Source organism: Pyrgilauda ruficollis, unplaced genomic scaffold, assembly GCF_017590135.1.
Source record: "Pyrgilauda ruficollis isolate IOZ18807 unplaced genomic scaffold, ASM1759013v1 scaffold248, whole genome shotgun sequence".
NCBI classification, from domain to species: Eukaryota; Metazoa; Chordata; class Aves; order Passeriformes; family Passeridae; genus Pyrgilauda; species Pyrgilauda ruficollis.
Window position 1 is genome coordinate 98,224 of NW_024523800.1, and position 20,370 is coordinate 118,593.

General features: G+C 58.7%; 1 protein-coding gene across 1 annotated transcript; it reads left to right on the top strand.

Moving 5' to 3' along the window:
* Positions 1–1,859: 1,859 nt before the first annotated feature.
* FAIM2 (Fas apoptotic inhibitory molecule 2) lies at positions 1,860–20,143 on the top strand. Its single transcript, XM_041470552.1, has 12 exons — positions 1,860–1,960; positions 3,456–3,636; positions 6,830–6,933; positions 7,045–7,109; positions 7,716–7,769; positions 11,455–11,505; positions 12,122–12,161; positions 12,908–12,945; positions 13,976–14,063; positions 14,849–14,944; positions 18,355–18,408; positions 19,994–20,143. Exons 1-12 carry the CDS (start codon positions 1,946–1,948, stop codon positions 20,141–20,143), a joined length of 936 nt encoding a protein of 311 aa, XP_041326486.1. The 5' UTR covers positions 1,860–1,945.
* Positions 20,144–20,370: the final 227 nt, after the last annotated feature.

The window sequence follows — 20,370 nt, forward strand, 5'->3', positions numbered from 1 at the left end:
GCAGAATCCAGGAACGGGGATGGTTTTTCCACCCCGTTTCCCTGCATAGATTCCTCACCTTCTGTGCGCTGGGTCGGGGGAGCCTGCAGTTCGTCACGTTTTGGTTTTTTCCCCGGCAGAGTGCTCAGAACAGCTGATTTATTGTTTGTACCTCTGTTATCGACCTGGCAAACTCAGGAGTGACTGGAAGGGGCTGGGGAGGGACGGGAGGGGGGATGGAGGGTCTCAGCTCCAAATTGTCTCATTTAGGGGGAACAGAGAGCGCGGCTGCTCTGCTGAGAGCTCCCATTCCTCTCCAGCCCCTCTCTGGGCTCCAGGTGGAGCCTGGGCTGTGTTTCCACTGTTCCTTCCTCTGTCCTGGGCCCATGGGAGCCCCTTCACCCTTCAAAAGGGACAATTTTCCCCCACGTCCTACTGCCTGTGGCGCAAGAGCAGATGTCCCCATCTCCCTGTACCCTGAGGTTGTATTTCCCCCACCCAGGCTCTGTCAGAGCAGTGAAAACCCCGATTCCCTCAATGCCCCTTCCCCCGGGCTGGGGGATCCCCATTTTCCCCCTGCCCATGGGCTTGGATCAATAACGCTGATCAATAATCTGCTGTGGGGATGGGGCTGCTGCAGACCCTCCCTGTGCCCCCTGGGGCTGCAGCGGCCCCGAGGGGACAAGGGTGGGACCCAGGAGCCGTCCATGTGGGATTGCTCCCTCCTGCCCTCTGTCCGAGCCCGGCTCAGGCTGTTCCCTCTTGTCCCACTGGAGCCTCCAGCCCCCACAGCACCCCCAGGATATTTGGGAGCTGCTCCCACGGCTGGCTCTGAGGCAGCAGCAAAGGCTCCTCAGAGCCTCCCTCACTTTGCAAATCCCAGTCCCGAGGTTCAGCAGCTCTGGGGCAGCTGCTTCCCAGCCCTGGAGTGGGACCCTATCCCTGCATCCTCCCTAATCCTGGATCATCCCTGTTCCTGGATCCCCACATCCTCCTAACCCTGGGTTATCCCTTTCCCTGAAAACCCACATTCTCCCTAACCTTGGATCATCCCTGTTCCTGGATCCCCACATCCTCCCTAACCCTGGATCATCTCTGTTCCTGGATCTCCACATCCTCCTTAACCCTGGGTTATCCCTTTCCCTGAATCCCCACATCCTCCCCATCTGTGCACCCTCCCCATTCCTGACCCCAACCCTTCACGCTCCTGGGTGCCGTGTCTGTCCATCCTCCCCATCCCATCCCTGCATCCTCCCTAACCCTGCATCCCATCCCATCCCATCCCATCCCATCCCATCCCATCCCATCCCATCCCTGCATCCTCCTCATCACCCCAGCCCTGTATCCTCTCCATCCCTAAGCCCATCCCCGCATCCCCTCGTCCCGACCCTCTCTCCATCGCCCCCATCCCGACCCTTTCTCCATTTCCCCCCACCCCGACCCTCTCTCTATCCCAACCCTCTCTCCATCCCAGCCCTTTCTCTATCTCCTCTCCATCCTGATCCTCTCCCCATTCCCCCCATCCCGACCCTCTCTCTGCCCCCCCATCCCGACCCTCTCTCCATCCTGACCCTCTCTCCGTCTCCCCATCCTGACCCCCTCTCCATTGCCCCATCCTGACCCTCTCCCCATCCCAATCCTCTTCCTCAGCCAGACCCTCTCCCCATCCCTCTCATCTCGACCCTCTCTCCATCGCCCCCATCCCGACCCTCTCTCCATCTGGACCCTCTCCCCAGCCGACCCTCTCTCCCCCCCCATCCCTCGCTGCTCTCCCGGCTCCCCTGTGCCGCGGGCTGGCAGTGGTACAGCCCTGCCTGCAGAGCCCGCAGCTCCAGGGACGCTGCTGGAAGCTGAAGGCAGCGGCTGCGGGGGCTGCGGGAGCCGCATCCAGCCCCACACCGCCCGGGAGAAGGGCTGGAAGGGACCCCGCGCCCAGCTCGGTCCCGATCCGGGGGCAGCAGCAGCCATGACCCAGGGGAAGGTGAGGGAGGCCGGAGCGAGCAGGATGAGCCCGTCCCTGTTGCATAACGGCGCGTTCGGAGGGGAAGAGCGGCGCAGGGAAGGGATTTAGGAGCAGAACGATGGGTGGAAGGGGAGCTGGGTACCCTGCACGGAACCTGCCGTGGGGGCGGAGGGGCTGGGGGCTGGAAGGGGCTGGGGGGCTGGTTTTGGGGTTGGGGGCTGATTTAGGGATGATTTTGGGAGTGGAGGCTGGTTTGGGGTTGGTTTTGGGATCGGGCTGGTTTAGGGGTGATGGATGCACAGCTCAGACCCTGTTGGACCGGACCTGTGGCCGCTTTACCCCCCTGCGCCCCCCAAATTGCAGGTGTCGGGGGACTCTGTGAGCTGATTGTGCTGTTCCACCCTGTCCCCACCTGGCAGCTCCTGCCCGGCCCGGGGGCTCTGGATTTTGGGGATTTGGGGGATTTTGGGGTTCTCCAATGCTCTCAGACCGAGGAGGGGGGGTTGTGGATCCTCTGCCAGCTCATGCACCATTGCCATGGCAACGCTCTGGATGCAGCTCCATCCCTCTGGATCTCCTTGGATATCCGGGGGGGTGGGGAGGGGGCTTGCAGGATCTCGGCCCCCTAAACCCAAGGGACAGGGAAGGACAGGGAAGGACAGACCCTAGGGGCTGGCAGGGGGGCTGGCACAGCTGGATCTGCCCGTGGGACTCATCTCAGCTCGACCCCTGCTGTTTTCAGGGCCCTGGCCCCTTCAGCCCTGCTCACTCTGCTCTGTTAATGCTCCCTGGTTTTGGGGCTCGTTGCCACTGCAGCCCCCCGAGCTGTGGGGACGCCGCTCCCGGGGCCGAGCTGGCTCCTCCGCGGGCAGCAGAGTTTATCCAGGCACTTATCTACCCCAGGCCCAGCCGGCAGGTTAAAGGGATCATGTTCCCAAGGAGAGTGCTCAGGTGGCCCCAGGCTGGCTCCTTGCTGCAGTCCCACGTCCTTGGAATGCGGGGAAGCAGCAGAGCTGAGCCTCCTCACGGGCACCGAGGAGAAAATTCTGGAGGGCCAAACCAGAGCATTCCTGGGAGCAGCTGACCCAAAATGGGCTAAATGGGAATGAAGAGTTCAGGATTTCCTGCCCAGGAACTGAAAGCTCTTTTTAAGGAGCAATGTAGGAAGTTTGATGAGAAGCAGAGAATTCCTTGGATGTTTTTGGTGTCACATTGAGCCCGAGGCACCGCGGGGGCTCCGGGTCTCCCCTCAGACCTCCCTGCCTGGAACTTCTCATCCCAATGAGCACTTCCAGGGCTTTCCCATCTCCCCCGAGTTATGAACACCCTTCCCGAGGTGCAGGGATGGGCCCGTGCCCAGCCCCCAGGAATGGCTGGGGGGCTCCCAGTTCAGTTCCTGCATCTCCCAGTTCCTGACCCCTTCTCCAGAACCTGTCCGTGCCAGCTTCTCGTCCAGGGCGGTTTCTGGGATGCTTTCACTCAGCTCTCTCTCTCTTTGCCCCTTTCTGTGCAGCTCTCTGTGAACAACAAACCCCCCAGCTCTGAGGGGCAGGGGGACAAGAAGGACAATGCCACAGCCCCCCCGGCTCCCCCGTCCTACGAGGAGGCGACAGCGGGAGAAGGGATGAAATCCGGGGCTTTTCCTGCCCCGCCCGCGGCCCCGCTCCACCCTAGCTGGGCTTACGTGGATCCCAGTAAGTCCTTCCATGGCTGGGCTGGGTGAGCCTGGGAGAGGGGGCAGAGATCCCCCCGGGATGGAGGGGAGAGGAGAGGGGGAGCTGGGATAAGAGGGAGAGCAGGGATAAGAGGGGGAGCAGGGATAAGAGAGGAACCAGGGATGTGGTGCCCAGTTTGGCCCAGGGTAGAGCTGTGAGCCTCTGTCTGCACAGGAGAGTCTCTATCAATGTGTAAAAGTTTCCATCTGCACATAAAATCTCCATCTGCAGATAAAAGTCTGTATCTGTGAATAAAAGCCATTCCAGCCATCCCAGAGAGCTCACCCCCTTCCAGACGAGGGGGTAAACTCCTTCCCTGTCCCATGGTGGGAGAAATCCCCATTCCCAGCTCCCAGGGCTGGAGGAAAAGTCCTGGAGCAGCTGCAGGGATCCCCCCACCCCCTCCTGCAGCTCCTGCTCAGCCCCAGCTCTCAGAGCAGCTGAGGTGGCACAATTGGTGTCACAAGAGGTGTCACAGCCCTGAGTGTGGCTGCTGCCAGAGCCAGGGAGGCTGGGACATGGCTGGAGCCAAAGGCTGGATTGTTCCAGCATCCTTGTGGCCATTCCTGGGCAAACCAGCAGTTTTTCCAACACAGAAGCTCCCTGGAGCTCCTGCTGGGCCATAGCAAAGGACGAAGACCTGGCTGTGCCCAGGGAATGGCTGCAGGCTTGCAGCTGGGGGTGGTGCCTGGGAAGTGACCCTGGGGGTGGCTAAGTGCTCACTCAGCACAGTTCCAGCCAGAGAAAATGCTGGGATTATGGGATTTTGGGGCTCCTGAGCTCTTGCCCTGCTCCATCCTTTGCTGCCTGTTCTGTCCAGCTGCAGGGATGGGATACCTGGGGAAGGGGAAGGAGTGAAAACCTCCCCTGCTGTCTGTGCTGGCATATTCTGATGGTTTCTCAGTCTTTCCCCTAAGGAACAGGATAAATCCCCCCAGGTGCCTCTGGGGATCATCTGGATTTTTCTGCTGTCACCATGAATTATTGGGGGTGAGGCCTAAAGGGGGTGAGATGGGCTGTTTGGGGTTTAGGGGGTGGGATGGGGTGTTTTGGGGCTCCAGGTGGGAAACCCATTCTATGGGATGTCTCACACCTGAGTGGGAGCACCTGGAGAGAAGGGGTGTGGATTTGGGGTTGTTTCTGTGACCGTGAACTCAGGACACACTGTCCTGCTGTGGCCTTGGGTGGGGGGACAGATGTGGGGACACCAGGAGGGAGGAGAATGAAACCCTCTGGATGCTGGCAGGGAGGGAGGAGGGTAAAACCCTTCAGTTCCTGGGGGCACTGAGGTGCCAGCTGGGTGTTTAGAGGACAATTTGGTGTTTAGGGGCCAGTTGGTGTTTAGGGGCCAGCTGGGTGTTTAGGGGCTAATTTGGTGTTTAGGAGCCAGTTTGGTGTTTAGGGGCCAGTTTGATGTTTAGGGGCCAGTTTGGTGTTTAGGGGCCAGTTGGTGTTTGGGGGCTAATTTGGTGTTTAGGGGTCAGTTGGGTGTTTAGAGGCCAGCTGGGTGTTTGTGGGCTGGGATTGCTTTGGTGCAGGAGGCCTGGAAGTGTCCCAGGGATTCTCCCTGCCCCAGGCACTCTGGGCCCCATGGGGGATCCAGGAGAACACGCAGGAGGTTCAGCTCCAGTGGGGCAGGAAGGAAGGACCAAGGGATTTATTGGCAACAGAACAGCACCAGGGACTTATTTGCTGCTAGGGTCACCTAAGTGAGGCTCCTGCATTTTGAATGAGTAACTTTTGACCAGGAAAACAGGAGAAAATCAGGATCAGGACCTTGAGTTTGGCTCTCCTGGCGTCTGCTCTGAGATTAAGAGGATCTTTGCTCCACCTTCCTGAAGGATTTGGGTATCCCTGAGCTCAGAAGCCTCAGGAGGAGGGGAGGTGTCTGTGGACCAGGCAGGAACAGGAATGTAAAGCAGAAAATCACACAAAAATCCTTCAGTGGAAACCCAGCAGTGACTTCAGTGACACAGGAGGGGACATCACCAAGGGAAGCACAGAGGGCACAGGATCATGGAGTCATGGATTGGTTTGGATGGGTGGGCCCTCACAGCCCATCCAGTGCCACCCCTGCCATGGCAGGGACACTGCCACTGCCCCAGGCTGCTCCCAGCCCCATCCAGCCTGGCCTGGGACATTCCAGGGATGGGGTAAGGAAAACCAGCAACAGGAGCTTCTGTTCTTGTTTTGGCAAAGCAGAGATGACTTGTGCAGGGATTTGAGGATTTGGGGGAAGGTTTTTCTCACTGGTAGCATTGGAGCTGTTTCCTCCTTTTTCAGGCTCGGTGCTTAACTGTTCCCTGAGTCCCTGCATGGAAATGGGGTTGAGGGATGGAGCTCAGGGAGCTGCCAGGAGCTGCTCTTGGAGCAGGGAGGTTGTTGACAAAGCCACGATGCAAACACAGCTCAGGAGAGCAGCGAGGGAATCCTCCTGCTCCGCAGGGAATGCTGAGTCACAGCTGCTCTGGGGATGTTTAACATCCAGTGAAAGGAGAGCAAGGGATGATCCCAGCCCTCCCATTGCTGTGGAGGGTTTGGTGTTTCCTCAGACAAGGATCCAGCCTGGTGTTGGGATGGTTTGTGGGAACGTTTCCCCTCTGTTCCCAGGGATGGTCCTAAGGAGCAGCAGGAGTGGGAAGGGAGCAGAGGAACTGTTGTATTTGCTGGGAAGTGTCCCAGCTAGGGCAGGAACGATGCATCTGACTCCATGTTCTCAGAAGGCTAATTTATTACTTTACGATGTTGTATTATATTAAAGAATACTAAACTATAGTAAAGAAGGGATACTTACTGAACGCTAAAAAGATAATAATGAAACTCGTGACTCTTTCCAGAGTCCTGACACAGCTTGGCCCCAACTGGCCAAAGACTCAATTCACAGCAGAATCCATGAAACAATCACCTGTGGGTGAACAACCTCCAAACACATTCCACATGAGCAGAACACAGGAGAAGCAAATGAGATAAGAATTGCTTTCCTTCTCACTGAGGCTTCTCAGCTTCCCAGGAGAAAAATCCTGGGCGAAGGGATTTTTTCAGAGGTGTGAATGCCACAAGGAACATGTGGGAATTTGGGGCACCTGAGCCGTGGTGGCTCCCTGGGGTCAGGTCCCACAGCTGGGGGGGAATTGGGGTGGGAGCTGGAGCAGCTCCTTTGGCCTCTCTGCAGGCAGCAGCCCGAGCTACGGCAGCGGGGGGTACCCGGGGGACACGGAGCTGCTCACCACCTTCAGCTGGGACGACCGCAACGTGCGCAGGGTGTTCATCAGGAAGGTGAGGGAGGGACACGTCCCTCGCGCTCTGGGCTGGCAGAGCTGGACCCCCAGCCCCTGGAGGGCCCGGCTCTGCTGGATTCTGGGATCCATGGATCACCTCTCCCTGCAGGTTTACGCCATCCTCATGGTCCAGCTCCTGGTCACCGTTGTCATCGTGGCTTTCTTCACCTTCTGGTGGGTGCTGGGTGTGTCCTGAGCCACCTGGGAGCGGGCCCTGGGCAGCTTCCTGGGGGCTGTGTCACACCTGGATTCTTTCTGAGTATTCCAATAGAAAAGCAAAGCTGAGGGAACACTCAGAGGTCCCTCAGTCCTTTTGCTCCCATTCCCAACCACGCTCAGGATTGGATCTTCCATCCTGAGTGATCCCCAGGGCTGCTGCCCTTGGCAGTGACTGCTGGATTTTCCCAGTGGGAGTTACCAGATCCCAGCTCCAGGGGCTGCTTTCCCTCCCCTGCTCATCCCCCTGTCCAGCTCGGATGACCGAGCGCTCTGGGTGTGTGTGGCTCATGTTGCCTCCAGAATAAATAATGGATCACTGCCAGCCTGAGGATTTGGGCTCCCTAATCCCCTGTGGGAGCCATTCCCAGCCAGCTCCGCTGTGGAACTGGGGGAGCAGCACTGCCCTTCCCACCTGGCAGCTGGAATTCCTCTCCACAGGCTCAGGATTCACCCAGGGCTGGGTTTTTAATCCCGTGCTAGGGCTGTTCCTGGGTTCATTGAGCAGGGAGCTGTGAGGGACTGGCTTCTTCCTGCTCAGGATCTTTTCCTTCTGTCTTGCAGTGAACCAGTCAAGGGCTACATCCAGACCCACTCTGCCTGGTACTGGGCTTCCTAGTGAGTATCCCTGGCTTTTCCTAGGCCTTGTGCGCTCCAGACAGCCTGGCTGGGGCTGTGGGGATGTGGGAAGGGTCTCCAACACTCCCCAAACACTTCCCTGTCCTGCATGCGAAGCATCACTCCAGAGAGTCCAGGGGCAACTGGGAAGGTCATGGAATCATGGAATGGGCTGGGTTGGGAGGGACCTTAAAGCTCACCATGGCAGGGACACCTCTCACCATCTCAGGCTGCTCCAAGCCCCAGTGCCCAACCTTGGGCACTGCCCCAGCTGCTCTGGGCACCAAGCCATGGGTGAGCCTGAGGTGAGCAGATGGGAAATCGCACCTGAATGAGCAAGAGACACCAGAGAGGAGAACTCGAAACACTTCCCCAAAAATGGCTCTAAAAACCAGGGTCGAAATAAATACCTATTTCCTGCAGAAAGCCAGGGAAAACTGGGGAGTTTCCAGGGAAACAGGAGCTCCTAATGAGACCTGGAAGGATGTCCAGGGTACCTTAGGGGGTTGATTTTGGGAAGGTCCCCTGGGAAGCTCCAAAGGCCTCCTTGCAGAGCATTCAGGAAAACACTGCAGAGCTCCATATCTGACACCTGGAAGGATGTTCAGGGCACCATGGAGGCTGAATTTTGGGATTTTCCCCTTGGAAGCCAGGTGGTTGTTGGGATTTGCATTACATAATATCCAGGGGATATGGGGGTGGATTTGGAGGTGTTGGGATGTTCCTGGCCATGTCTGAGTAGAACTGTCTCTCCTGGGGCTCCATCCCAGAGCCCCAAAGTTGGGATTCCATTCCTTGGTTCCCCCAGCCGGCCCAGAACGGAGCTTCCCCATGCTGGTATCTCCTGGCTCCGTGGTTTCTGGGCTGCTGGTGGGGTCAGTGCTGCTCACTGAGTGTGAGGTGAACTCAGCTTTAATCAGTTCACACCCAAATCAGGGGATGAGACACCGGCTTATGTAACCTGGGAGAGCCCTCGGAACAGCAGCAATGGGAGCTCCAGGCCACCAGCAGGGAACCAGAGGTGCTCCAGAGGGCAGCTGGGCTTGGAGAGGCAGTGTCACCTCCCAGGGGACAAGGGAGAGGAGGCTCAGCCCTGCTCAGGTCCCCACCTTGGCCTCTGGGGTCACTCTTCCAGCTCCCTGCCCAGATGGAGTTTATTCCCTCCCTTTCCCAGCAGGAACACCCTTGGGGCAGCTGGGGTGTTCTGTCCTGGAGGAATTTCCCCCTGGTCATTGTCCCCCTGTGCCCAGGTGAGACCCCACCTGCAGAGCTGCCCCAGCCCGGGGGTCCCGCACAGGGAGGATGAGGAGCTGCTGGAGAGAGCCCAGAGGAGGCCACGGAGCTGCTCAGGGCTGGAGCCCCTCTGGAGCCAGGCTGGGAGAGCTGGGGGTGCTCACCCCACTGCAGGGAGAGCTCAGAGCCCGTGCAGGGCCTGGAGGGGCTCCAGGAGAGCTGCAGAGGGACTGGGGACAAGGGACAGGGGGACAGGAGCCAGGGAATGGCTCCCACTGCAGGGGGCAGGGATGGATGGGAGATTGGGCAGGAATTCCTCCCTGGGAGGGTGGGCAGGCCCTGGGATGGATTTCCCAGAGCTGCCCCTGGATCCCTGGCAGTGCCCAGGCCAGGCTGGACAGGGCTGGAGCAGCCTGGGGCAGTGGGAGGTGTCCCTGCCATGGCAGGGGTGGGATGGGCTGGATTTTAAGGTCCCTTCCCATCTAGGCCATTCCATATCTTTAATTTTGTCTGGTTTTTTGCTGCTCAGTGAGCCAAGCCCTTCCCTTCATTCCAATGTCTCCAAATGTTTTTCCTGCTCTTTGCCTGGGTCTCCTTCCCAACCAGAGACCTCTGTAAAATAAACCTGGGAACCCCAGGATGTTTTCCCACTGCTGGGATGGCACCTCAGTGGCAATAAATCCAGAGCAGACAGGGGATGGATTGCCCTGCTGGCTCTGTGCTCCTGACAGTCTCCTCCCAGCTGCTCAGCCGTGTCCAGGCTGGCTTTCCTGGTTTCCCAGTGGGAGAGCTGGGCCCGGGTTTATCTCTGTGCCCTGGGTCTCGTGGCCCTGGGCTCTGCCCTCACCTGCCTGCCGTGGCCGAGGGTCAGTGGCTATCGGGAGCCATCGGCACGCCCGGAACTGCTGCCCCGGGGAGAGCAGGGGAGCAGCTTCCCGAGCCTGGAAAAACACCCAGCTGCGGGCAGGAGAGCCTCCTTCGGCTCTGGGGCTGCTGTGCTTCGAGAGGGTCAAATGCTGGGAGGTAAAACCTGCCAGCACCTGGGAGGGGCTGGGCAGCCACGGCACCTTGGGCTCTGCTGAGCTGGGAGGATCCTCCAGCCCTGGGCTTGTCCCTGAGCCCTTTTCTGAATGGATCCTCAGCCCAGGGCTTGTCCCTGAGCCCTTTTCTGAATGGATCCTCAGCCCTGGGCTTGTCCCCGAGCCCTTTTCTGAATGGATCCTCAGCCCTGAGCCCTTTTCTGAATGGATCCTCCTGCCCTGAGCTTGTCCCTGAGCCCTTTTCTGAATGGATTCTCCTGCCCTGAGCCCTTCCCTGAGCAGCTCCTCCTGCCCTGAGCCCTTCCCTGCCCTGGGCTCTTCCTCAAGCACTCCAGCAGTGGAATCCTGGAGTGGATTGGGTTGGAGGGACCTTCAAGTCCATCCAGTGCCAACCCTGCCATGGGCAGGGACACCTTCCACTGTCCCAGCTTTCTCCAATCCCTGTCCAGCCTGGCCTGGGACACTTCCAGGGGTGGAAAGTCCAGAAATTCCCATTTCTGGAGGGATGTACCATGGGAGCAGCTTCTCCTCCAGCACAGCCCTTCCAACCTGGTCACTTTGCTAGCTCTTGGTCTAAGAACCTCCAGCCTTGACACCCCCAAGCCAGAAAGGGTTTGGAAACGAGGGGCAAAGCCTGGCACCTCCTGTGAGAAACTCACAGAACCATGGAATCCTGGAATCATGAAGGTGGGAAAAGCCCTCGGAGACCATCAAGTCCAACCACCAACCCTCCCCTCCCCGCTGCCCATGTCCCCAGTGCCACTTCCACAGGCTTTTGGACACTTCCAAGGATGGGATTCCACCACTGCCTGGGCAGCCCCTTCCAATGCCTGACCTCCCTTTCCATGAAGGAACGTTTCCTAAGAGCCAGCACAAACCCAGATCCTGCCCTGTTTGTCATTAACACATTTGGGTGCACCCTGGGGTCTGAACCCGACCTTGGCTCTGCTCCAAACCCAGCTCCAAACTCAGCTTCTCCAGGGATGTTTTGTCCCACCCTGGGGACAGGAACATGCAGAGCAGGCCCCTGAGGGCAGGAAGGGGCTTAGTGAGAGGGACCAGGGGTGGGAACCACCCTGCTCCACGCCTGCTGGGTGTTTGCATCTCCAACATCCCCATCCCAGGGAATTCCCCCTGTGCCACCATCCCAGGATGCTTTTCCAGGGAATTCCATCGCAGGGAATTCTCCCCTGTGCCACCATCCCAGGCTGCTTTTCCAGGGAATTCCATCGCAGGGAATTCCTCCTGCACCACCATCCCAGGCTGCTTTTCCAGGGAATTCCATCGCAGGGCATTCTCCCCTGTGCCACCATCCCAGGCTGCTTTTCCAGGGAATTCCATCGCAGGGAATTCCCCCCTGCACCACCCTCCCAGTTGCTTTTCCCCCCTGAGCTCTCCCTCTCTCCTTGCAGCGCCGTTTTCTTCGTCACCTACCTGATCCTCGCCTGCTGCTCCGGGCCCAGGTAAGGGGATGCTTTGGGGTCTGGGACAGCCTGGGGAGGGCAGCAAGAATGTTTTCCTCAGGTTTCCAGCCCTGTTATGGGGCAGGGATGCAGCTGCTGTGTTTCCTTGGGATCATGGAATGGTTTGGGTTGGAAAGGACCTCAAAGCCCATCTAGTGCCACCCCTGCCATGGCAGGGACGCCTCCCACTGTCCCAGGCTGCTCCAAGTCCCATCCAGCCTGGCCTCGGGCACTTCCAGGGATCCAGGGGCAGCCCCAGCTGCTCTGGGGGAGTCCAGTGGCAGCTGTGACTTCCCAGCAGGAACTGCCCCGTTTGCAGCCCTGGGAATGAAACATTGCAGAAGATCTCTTGTCAGCTCCCAGAGGAGCAGGAATACCCTGGGGACCTTTGTCCTGCTGGCCCCAGAGGACCCCAAATGCCCTGTGGCTCCCAGCAGGGTGACTGTGCCCTGCACTGCCCCAGCACTGGTGCACAGGGCGCTAATTACCAGCATGGACATTAATTACCCAGCACGGTCATTGATGGTCATTAATTACCCTCACAGTCACTAATTACCCTCATGGTCAGGGATTCCCTGGCACAGCCCCGGATGATTGACCCCTGTTTCCTTTGCAGGAGATACTTCCCATGGAATCTGATCCTGCTCAGCATCTTTGTGAGTAGCACATCTGGACAACATCTGCCTGGGGTCAGAGTGGCTCCAAGGACAAGGCTGGCATTCCTGGGGAAAAGTGGGAATTTCATCCCCTTATTGTCCTGAGGAGCTGTGGTTGCACTGGAATGAGAGAAGCTGGGAAAAAAGGGAGCCTCTGTTTGTTAAAAATTTGCAAAAAATAATCTGTGGAGTCTGGTGGGAACTGGGATTTGAGCTGGGGTGGGATGTGGGATGGGAGCTGGGATGTGGGATGGGAGCTGGGATCTGGGATGGGAGCTGGGATGGGAGCTGGAATGTGGGATGGGAGCTGAAATTGGGATGGGAGCTGGAATGTGGGATGGGAGCTGGGATGTGGGATGGGAGCTGGGATGTGGGATGGGAGCTGGAATTGGGATGGGATCTGGGATGGGAGCTGGAATTGGGATGGGAGCTGGAACTGGGATGGGAGCTGGAATTGGGATGGGAGCTGGGAGCTGGGATGGGAGCTGGAATTGGGATGGGAGCTGGAACTGGGATGGGAGCTGGCTCCTGTGCGGGAGGGATGCAGGAGCAGGGGATGCTCCTGTCCCGTTTGCCCACCCCCTGCCCTCTCCTGTGCCCATAATCACTGGAGCAGTCCAAATGCTGCCAAGTTCCTTCTCCTGAGAGTCTGAGAGGCTTCCCTGCCCTTTTCTCTGGGATTGAGGGATTTCCTGTGGTGTCTGCTCTGGGCATGAGGGCACTAACCAGGCTGTGTTTTCCCCCAGACCCTGTCCATGGCCTATCTCACTGCCATGCTCTCCAGGTGGGTTGGGCACAGTCCTGTGTCCTGTCTCTTCCTGAAAACATTCCATATTCCTGAGCTACCTGAGCTGCCTGGGGCTCCCAGCAGCCACACAAAGCTGGAGCTTCCCTGTGAAAACTTTCCAAGGAAGGTTTCCAAGGCCTGTCCCTGTCCCAAGTGTGGCAGCACTGCAGGATTCCCACGTCCCAAATCCTGCAGGAGAGCCCTGGAGGGCCAGGACAGGGCAGCACCTGGATGGGCAGGAGGTGACCACTCAGTGATCCCACATTTCTCACTGGGCAGGTCCCAGGCAGGTGGGGCTGCAGTGAGCCAAGGATTTTTTTCCAGCAGTTTCAGGAATTTGTATCCCAGCCTGTTCCCTTCCGCTCATTTGCACCAGGAAATCTGCTCCTAGCTCACGTGGGAGCCTGGAGAGAGGGACACGATCCAGGGTGGCTGATGGATGGATTGGGACAAAGAAATCTGCAGCCTCAGCAGCTCCAGGGGGAAAACTCCAGAGACTCCACACCAATGCCCCCAGGGAGAGCAGGACTGGCTTTCCCAAGGACTGAGCCTGGCACTGCAGCCAAAATCCTGATCCAGCCTGGAAACCATTCCAGCCTGAGTCTGCAGCCCCTGTGGCCGCTCCAATCCCTCCTTCCTGCCCTTTTCCAAAAGCCAGACAGGGCAGGAGCCAGGGGCTGCTCCTTTGGTTTCTCCTCATGCTACAGTGCCTTTTGTCATCCTGGTTTTGTTGCCTCCTCGTCAGGATCTCCCCCATTCCGTCTGTCCATGGACAGTGGACTTGGAGCTGCTCCGAAGCTCTGGGAGGTCCAGATGGACCCTCCTGCCTTCTCTCTGTGCTTCAAAACAGCAGGAAAACCCATCCAAGCTTTTTTCTATCCTTCCTCTTCTAACACTAGTGTGGAATATTGATAATTCCAGCGCTGTTTGTGCCTGTGGGATTCCTTGCCCAGCTCCTGCCTGTCTGAATCCCCTTTCCCATCCCTGTGGGAATGATCCCAATGTGCTTTTCCTGGTCATTCTGCAGTTACTACAACACCAAGTCGGTGCTGCTGTGCCTGGGGATCACGGCCCTGGTCTGTCTGTCTGTCACCATCTTCAGCTTCCAGAGCAAGGTGGGACTGTGGGAGCCTCCCTCGGGAAGGGGCACTCCTGGGGCACAGTGGGGGCAGCTGGGGGTGTCTGGAGGGCTCTGGAAACAGGAGCAGCCTGAGGCAGGTGGGGATGCCACAAGGAGGTTGGAGTGGATCAGGATATGTGCTAGGGAGGGATGTGGCTGGGATGTAAGTGGGGCTAGAAGATGCTGATTCATGGGAACAAAATGAGATTTTTTTTTGTGGATTGGTGTGGGGGTCAGAAGATGTTGATATATGGGAATAAAATGAGATTTTTTTTTGTGGATTGGGGTGGGGGCTAGAAGATGCTGATATATGGGAATAAAATGAGATTTTTTTTGTGGATTGGGGTGGGGGCTAGAAGATGCTGATATATGGGAATAAAATGGGATTTTTTTTGTGGGTTGGGGTGTGCCATAGGTGTACATGGACTGGAAGTTGCTGAGGTGTGGGAATAATCTGGGATTTTTGGAGGATTGGGATGTGTCAGGGATGTCAGAGGGGCTGGAAGAGGCTACATGGTGGCAGACTGGGAGTTTCAGAGGGCTGGGCTGTGGGATGCAGGAGGATGCTCGTGTGTGATGGATTTGGGATTCCCGGTGCGTGGCGAGACCCAAGCCCTTCCCGTGGCACTAAGGGGGGTTTGGGAGGCATTGGCTCTGTGCCAGGGGCTGGCTGCTGGGATGCAGAGGCAGAACCAGCTCCGGGTGAGTCCCAGTGGGGCTCGGGAGCTGCAGCTCCCCCAGAGCAGCCCTGGAACAGAAACTCCTCCTTCCCGTCCGCAGTTCGACTTCACCTCGTACCAGGGCATTCTCTTCGTGCTGCTCATGGTGCTGTTCCTGGGGGGGCTGGTCCTGGCTGTCATCCTGCCCTACCAATACGTGAGTGAAAGCTGGCCCAAACTGGGCCAAACTGGGCGTGCTGGGAGGGGGGGCCCAGCTCCCTGAAAATGGGTGGGAACCGCCATGGAGGGATGGAAGGGCAGGGTCATTCCCTGGGATGGACCGTGGGGAACGGCTCAAGGATGGAACTGCCCAGGGCTGAGGACGCTTCCTGCTGTTCCTGGCGGTGGAATCATGGAATTATTTTGGTCAGGAGGGACCTCAAAGCCCATACAATCCCACCCCTGCCATGGCAGGGACACCTCCCACTGCCCCAGGCTGCTCCAGCCCTGTCCAGCCTGGCCTGGGCACTGCCAGGGATCCAGGGGCAGCTCTGGGAAATCCATCCCAGGGCCTGCCCACCCTCCCAGGGAGGAATTCCTGCCCAATCTCCCATCCATCCCTGCCCCCTGCAGTGGGAGCCATTCCCTGTGTCCTGTCCCCCTGTCCCTTGTCCCCAGTCCCTCTGCAGCTCTCCTGGAGCCCCTCCAGGCCCTGCACGGGCTCTGAGCTCTCCCTGGAGCCTTCTCCTCTCCAGGTGAGCACCCCCAGCTCTCCCAGCCTGCCTCCAGCCCTCGGAGCAGCTCATTCCAACTCATCCATGCTCTTCCTGTGTTGGGACCCCCCTGGATGCCAATGGGGTCTCACCTGGGCACAGCTGCCTCTGCTCAGGCCTCAGTTTCCCCTCAGAAAAACCAAGGAAATGAGCTCATTAAACTCTGTCCCAAGTCCAGGGCAGGACTTGGGCTCAGGACTAACACCCAGCACCTGCAGAGTTCAAATCTTGAGGCCTCAGTTTCTCAGCAATGACCCTGAGGTCTGAGTGATCCTCAGGAGCCAAGTCCAAGGGCACAGTGACCCCCTGTGTGTCCCCAGGGCACAGTGACCCCCTGTGTGTCCCCGAGGGACAGTGACCCCCTGTGTGTCCCCAGGGGACAGTGACCCCCTGTGTGTCCCCGAGGGACAGTGACCCCTGTGTGTCCCCAAGAGACAGTGACCTCCTGTGTGTCCCTTAGGGACAGTGACCCCCTGTGTGTCCCCAGGGCACAGTGACCCCTGTATGTCCCCAGGGGACAGTGACCCCCTGTATGTCCCTTAGGGACAGTGACCCCTGTGTGTCCCCAAGAGACAGTGACCTCCTGTGTGTCCCTTAGGGACAGTGACCCCCTGTGTGTCCCCGAGGGACAGTGACCCCTGTGTGTCCCCAAGAGACAGTGACCCCCTGTGTGTCCCTGAGGGACAGTGACGCCCTGTGTGTCCCCAGGGCACAGTGACACCCCTGTGTGTCCCTGAGGGACAGTGACACCCCTGTGTGTCCCTTAGGGACAGTGACTCCTGTGTGTCCCCAGGGGACAGTGACCCCTGTTTGTCCCTTAGGGACAGTGACCCCCTGTGTGTTCCTGAAGGACAGTGACCCCTGTGTGTCCCCAGGGGACAGTGACCCTCTGTGTGTCCCTGAGGGACAGTGACCCCCTGTGTGTCCCCGAGGGACAGTGACCCCCTGTGTGTCCCTGAGGGACAGTGACGCCCTGTGTGTCCCCAGGGGACAGTGACCCCCTGTGTGTCCCCAGGGCCTGCCAAGCCCTCACATAGCTCCAGCCACCCCCTTTGGCCTCTGCAGCCACTCCTGGCCCCAGCTGTGCTCAAGGAAATCTTGGAGCAGCTTCCAGCCAGCCTGGAGCAGGGCTGGGCAGCATCCAAGGGTGTCTCATCCTGGCAGGTGTCACCCCCAGAGGGTCTGGCAGCCCCGGGGACACGGGCATGGATGAGGGAAGGGGGATGGGGCCAGGCAGGTGCCATAAATCACCTGAGAGGCTCCTGGGATCCCAAATCCCTCCCTATCCCAGCCAGCTCCTCTGCCCCAAGTCATTCCCTAAGGGAGACCTCCAGGAGGTTCCCACTGGTCCCAGCCCTGGAGCTGGTGCTGGACAAACCCAGCCTGGCCATTCCAAAGGGTTGGAGTTTGGCTGTCTGGGCTTGAGCTTCTCCTCTTCCCAGTGGGAACGTGAGGCTGGAGCAGCTCCCAGTGCCAAAGCACAGCCATGAAACCAGAGAGACAGCTCCTCCTCACCTGACACGTGGTGAGATAAAAACCACAGTGTGGGAATGAGCCCAAAGGCAGGGACAGCCCTGGCTTCACTGAACCCATCTGGGATTGAACCAGAACCTCCTCCTGGTTCCTCTGGGCCACAGCAGGGGCTGAGCTTTGCTCCCAGTCCCGATGAAATTCCCCTGAGATTCCCACGGATTAATATATTTAAATTGTTCTTTAATTAGAATCATGGTGTGTCCTAAGGGAGAAGGGACACCCAGGGTCAGCCAGTCCAACTCCTGGCCCTGCCCAGGACATCCCAACAATCCCACCTTGTGCCTGGGCATTGCCCAACTGCTCCTGGAGCTCTGGCAGCCCTGGGAGAGGTGTTCCAGTGCAAGAAGAACCTTTTCCCAATATCCATCCCAAACCTCCCCTGACACAGACCCAGCTGTTCCCTCAGGCCAGTTAAAGCTGGCTCCAGCTCTTGGAATATTTGGTGTTTCTTCCAGTGGGACCAGCTGTGTTTGGGTAATAAATCTATTCTGGGGGTGCTCCAGAGTGTTCCATCATGAGAGTGCTGGGACTGGGACCTGTGGCTTCCCCACCCCTGGAAGTGTCCAAGGCCAGGCTGGACAGGGCTTGGAGCAGCCTGGGACAGTGGGAGGTGTCCCTGCCATGGCAAGGGTGGGACTGGATGGGCTTTAAGGTCCCTTCCCACCCAAACCATTCCAGGATGCCATGACTTCCACAGGACAGGTACTGGGGCCAAGTGCTGTTTGCAATAAGGAGCAGCTGGTGGAGAAGTTCAGGAGCCGAGGCCCCGTGCCCTGCTCTGTGCCACAGAAACATTCCCAAACAGCTGCACAAGCTGGAAGTGGTACAAATCCAGCCTGGGTTTTGGGGCATTTCCCAACTTTCCCCCTCCACCCGGGAGCCAAGTACCTTGGGAGGGAAGTCCTGCACAGCCCATTCTGTGCAGCTCTGACAGCTGTGTCTGTGTGTCCCTGTCTGTGTGTCCCTGTCTGTGTTCGTGTGTCCCTGTCCATGTGTCCCTGTGTCCCTGTCCATGTCCATGTGTCTGTGTCCATGTGTCCATGCCCATGTGTCCCTATCTGTGTCCGTGTGTCTGTGTCCATGTGTCCATGCCCATGTGTCCCTGTGTCTGTGTGTCTGTGTCCATGTGTCCCTGTTTGTGTCCATGTCTGTGTCCCTGTCCCTGTGTCCGTGTGTCCATGTGTCCCTGTCCCTGTGTCCCTGTGTCCATGTGTCCTTGTGTCCCTGTCCCTGTGTCCCTGTCTCTGTGTCCCTGTACATGTTCCTGTGTCCGTGTGTCCCTGTGTTCCTGTCCCTGTATCCCTGTCCCTGTGTCCTTCAGGTCCCGTGGCTCCACGCGATCTACGCTCTGCTCGGGGCTGGGATCTTCACCATGGTGAGTGGCTGTTCCTGGCACCCGGCAGGGAAAACAGCAGGGAAAGGAGCTGGAGCCTCGCAGGGAGCCGGGCAGGGGATAGAGCATGGCAGGGAGCCGGGCAGGGGATGGAGCATGGCAGGGAGCCGGGCAGGGGATGGAGCATGGCAGAGAGCCGGGCAGGGGATGGAGCATGGCAGGGAGCCGGGAAGGGGATGGAGCCTCGCAGGGAGCCGGGAAGGGGATGGAGCATGGCAGAGAGCCGGGCAGGGGATGGAGCAGCCGGGCAGGGGTTGGAGCCTCGCAGGGAGCCGGGCAGGGGTTGCAGAGCTCGGGGCAGCCCCGGAGCAGCGATCCCGGCGGGAGCTGCCGCAGACGTGCCGGTGCCCGCGCAGGGCATGGAGTGAGTGCCAAGCCGTGTGGGGTGAGCAATCCCGGCTGGATTGCTCCGCAGGGATCGTGGGGACAGGCCAGAAGTGCCTCTGGAGTGGAGCAGGCAGAGCTGAGCTCGGCACGGCCCCGGGAGCGCTGGGATCCAGGGATGAGGCTGCACGGTCGAGTCGGGGCTGGTTGGGGGAGAGCGAGCCAAGGTTTGGGATGAGCTTGGCTCACAGAGGTGCAGAAAAACAGGGAAGGCTGAGATTGGGGATTAAGAGGCATTAGGACAGGCGGGAAAAGCCCCGGAGCTGGGCAGCTCCTCCAAAAAAAGGCTTGGCTTGCTGCCGGGGTCCGTTCCCGAGCACGTCCCGGCGGTGCTGCACCGGGACCCGGCCGGGGCAGATGCCAGGGGAGGTGCCCGGTGCCCCCGGGGCCGGGGCTCAGCCCGGGGCTGCCCTGGGCTCCGAGGCGGTGCCCATTGGGCATGTTGGGAATCGGAGCAGTTGAGCAATTGCCTTTATCACCCATAAAAGTCACTCCAAGGGAGCGCAGGGAGCTCAGCGCTGATTCGTGGCTCAAGATCCCTCTGTAAAATACAAGGAGGCTTCAACATCTGATAATTATCCCATAAACATCAGTCAGAGCCTCGGCCTGGCCCTGCCAGGGCAGCTCGGCTGGGATTTGTTCTGGGGGGATAAAACAGCATCTCTGGAGGGTGGTGCAGCCCTGGGGAACTCTGGAGCCATGAGGGACAGCAGGATGGCAGAAGGAGGAAAGGGAGGGAGGAGAGAATGGTGGATTTGGGTCACATCTGGGATTTCTGGTGGTGTTGCTCTGTATCCTGTTGGGGCCAGGTCACCCTGTGACCACCTCGTTCCCTGGCAGGTGTTTCCCACCCGAGGGAAGTGTGGGAATAACAAGTTATGGGCTCTGGGGGAGAAAGAGGAGGGAGAGTGGCTCCAGAGCTGGCCTTGGGATGGAGGAAGCCTGAGGGAAGAGGGCCTGGAGTGGGAGCTGCACTTGGGGTTTGATTGTCAGGAGGGAAATGAGGGAAGGAGAAAGTTACAGCTCATTCAGTGCCTTGTTCTGAGCTCTTAAATTGTGGCTACAGCACATAAAAAGGGGCTGCACCCTGATCCAGGGACTTCTCCTGTCATTAGAGCCCTTCTTGCCTCCCTGGGCCAAACCTCCCTGTCACTGTCCCAGGGTTTCCTCCTTTCCCTTCCAGTTCCTGGCCCTGGACACGCAGATGCTGATGGGGAACCGCCGGTACTCGCTGAGCCCCGAGGAATACATCTTTGGAGCCCTCAACATCTACCTGGACATCATCTACATCTTCTCCTTCTTCCTGCAGTTCTTTGGCTCCAGCCAGGAGTGAGGGCAGCAGGGCAGGATGCTCCCTGTGCTGGCAAATGTGAGGGGTTCAATTGAAAAGCAGAGGTGAAAGGGTTCAAACCCTCCAACCTGACCCAGTCCCTCCCTTTCTGGTCCATCCAACGCACTGAGGAGCCCCAGGCCCCTCCTGCAGCTTTGTACATTTGCTGCCAGGCCTTTGTGACCCAGAGAGCAAAGCAGGGCTTCAGTTCGTGTCTCTTCTGCTTCCCC

Excerpts from the sequence above, each read along its gene's own strand:
- FAIM2 (XM_041470552.1), top strand. Across the intron at positions 3,637-6,829 it reads CTGGGCTTACGTGGATCCCA|GCAGCAGCCCGAGCTACGGC; the intron begins GTAAGTCCTTCC and ends GCCTCTCTGCAG. Across the intron at positions 7,110-7,715 it reads GTGGCTTTCTTCACCTTCTG|TGAACCAGTCAAGGGCTACA; the intron begins GTGGGTGCTGGG and ends TCTGTCTTGCAG.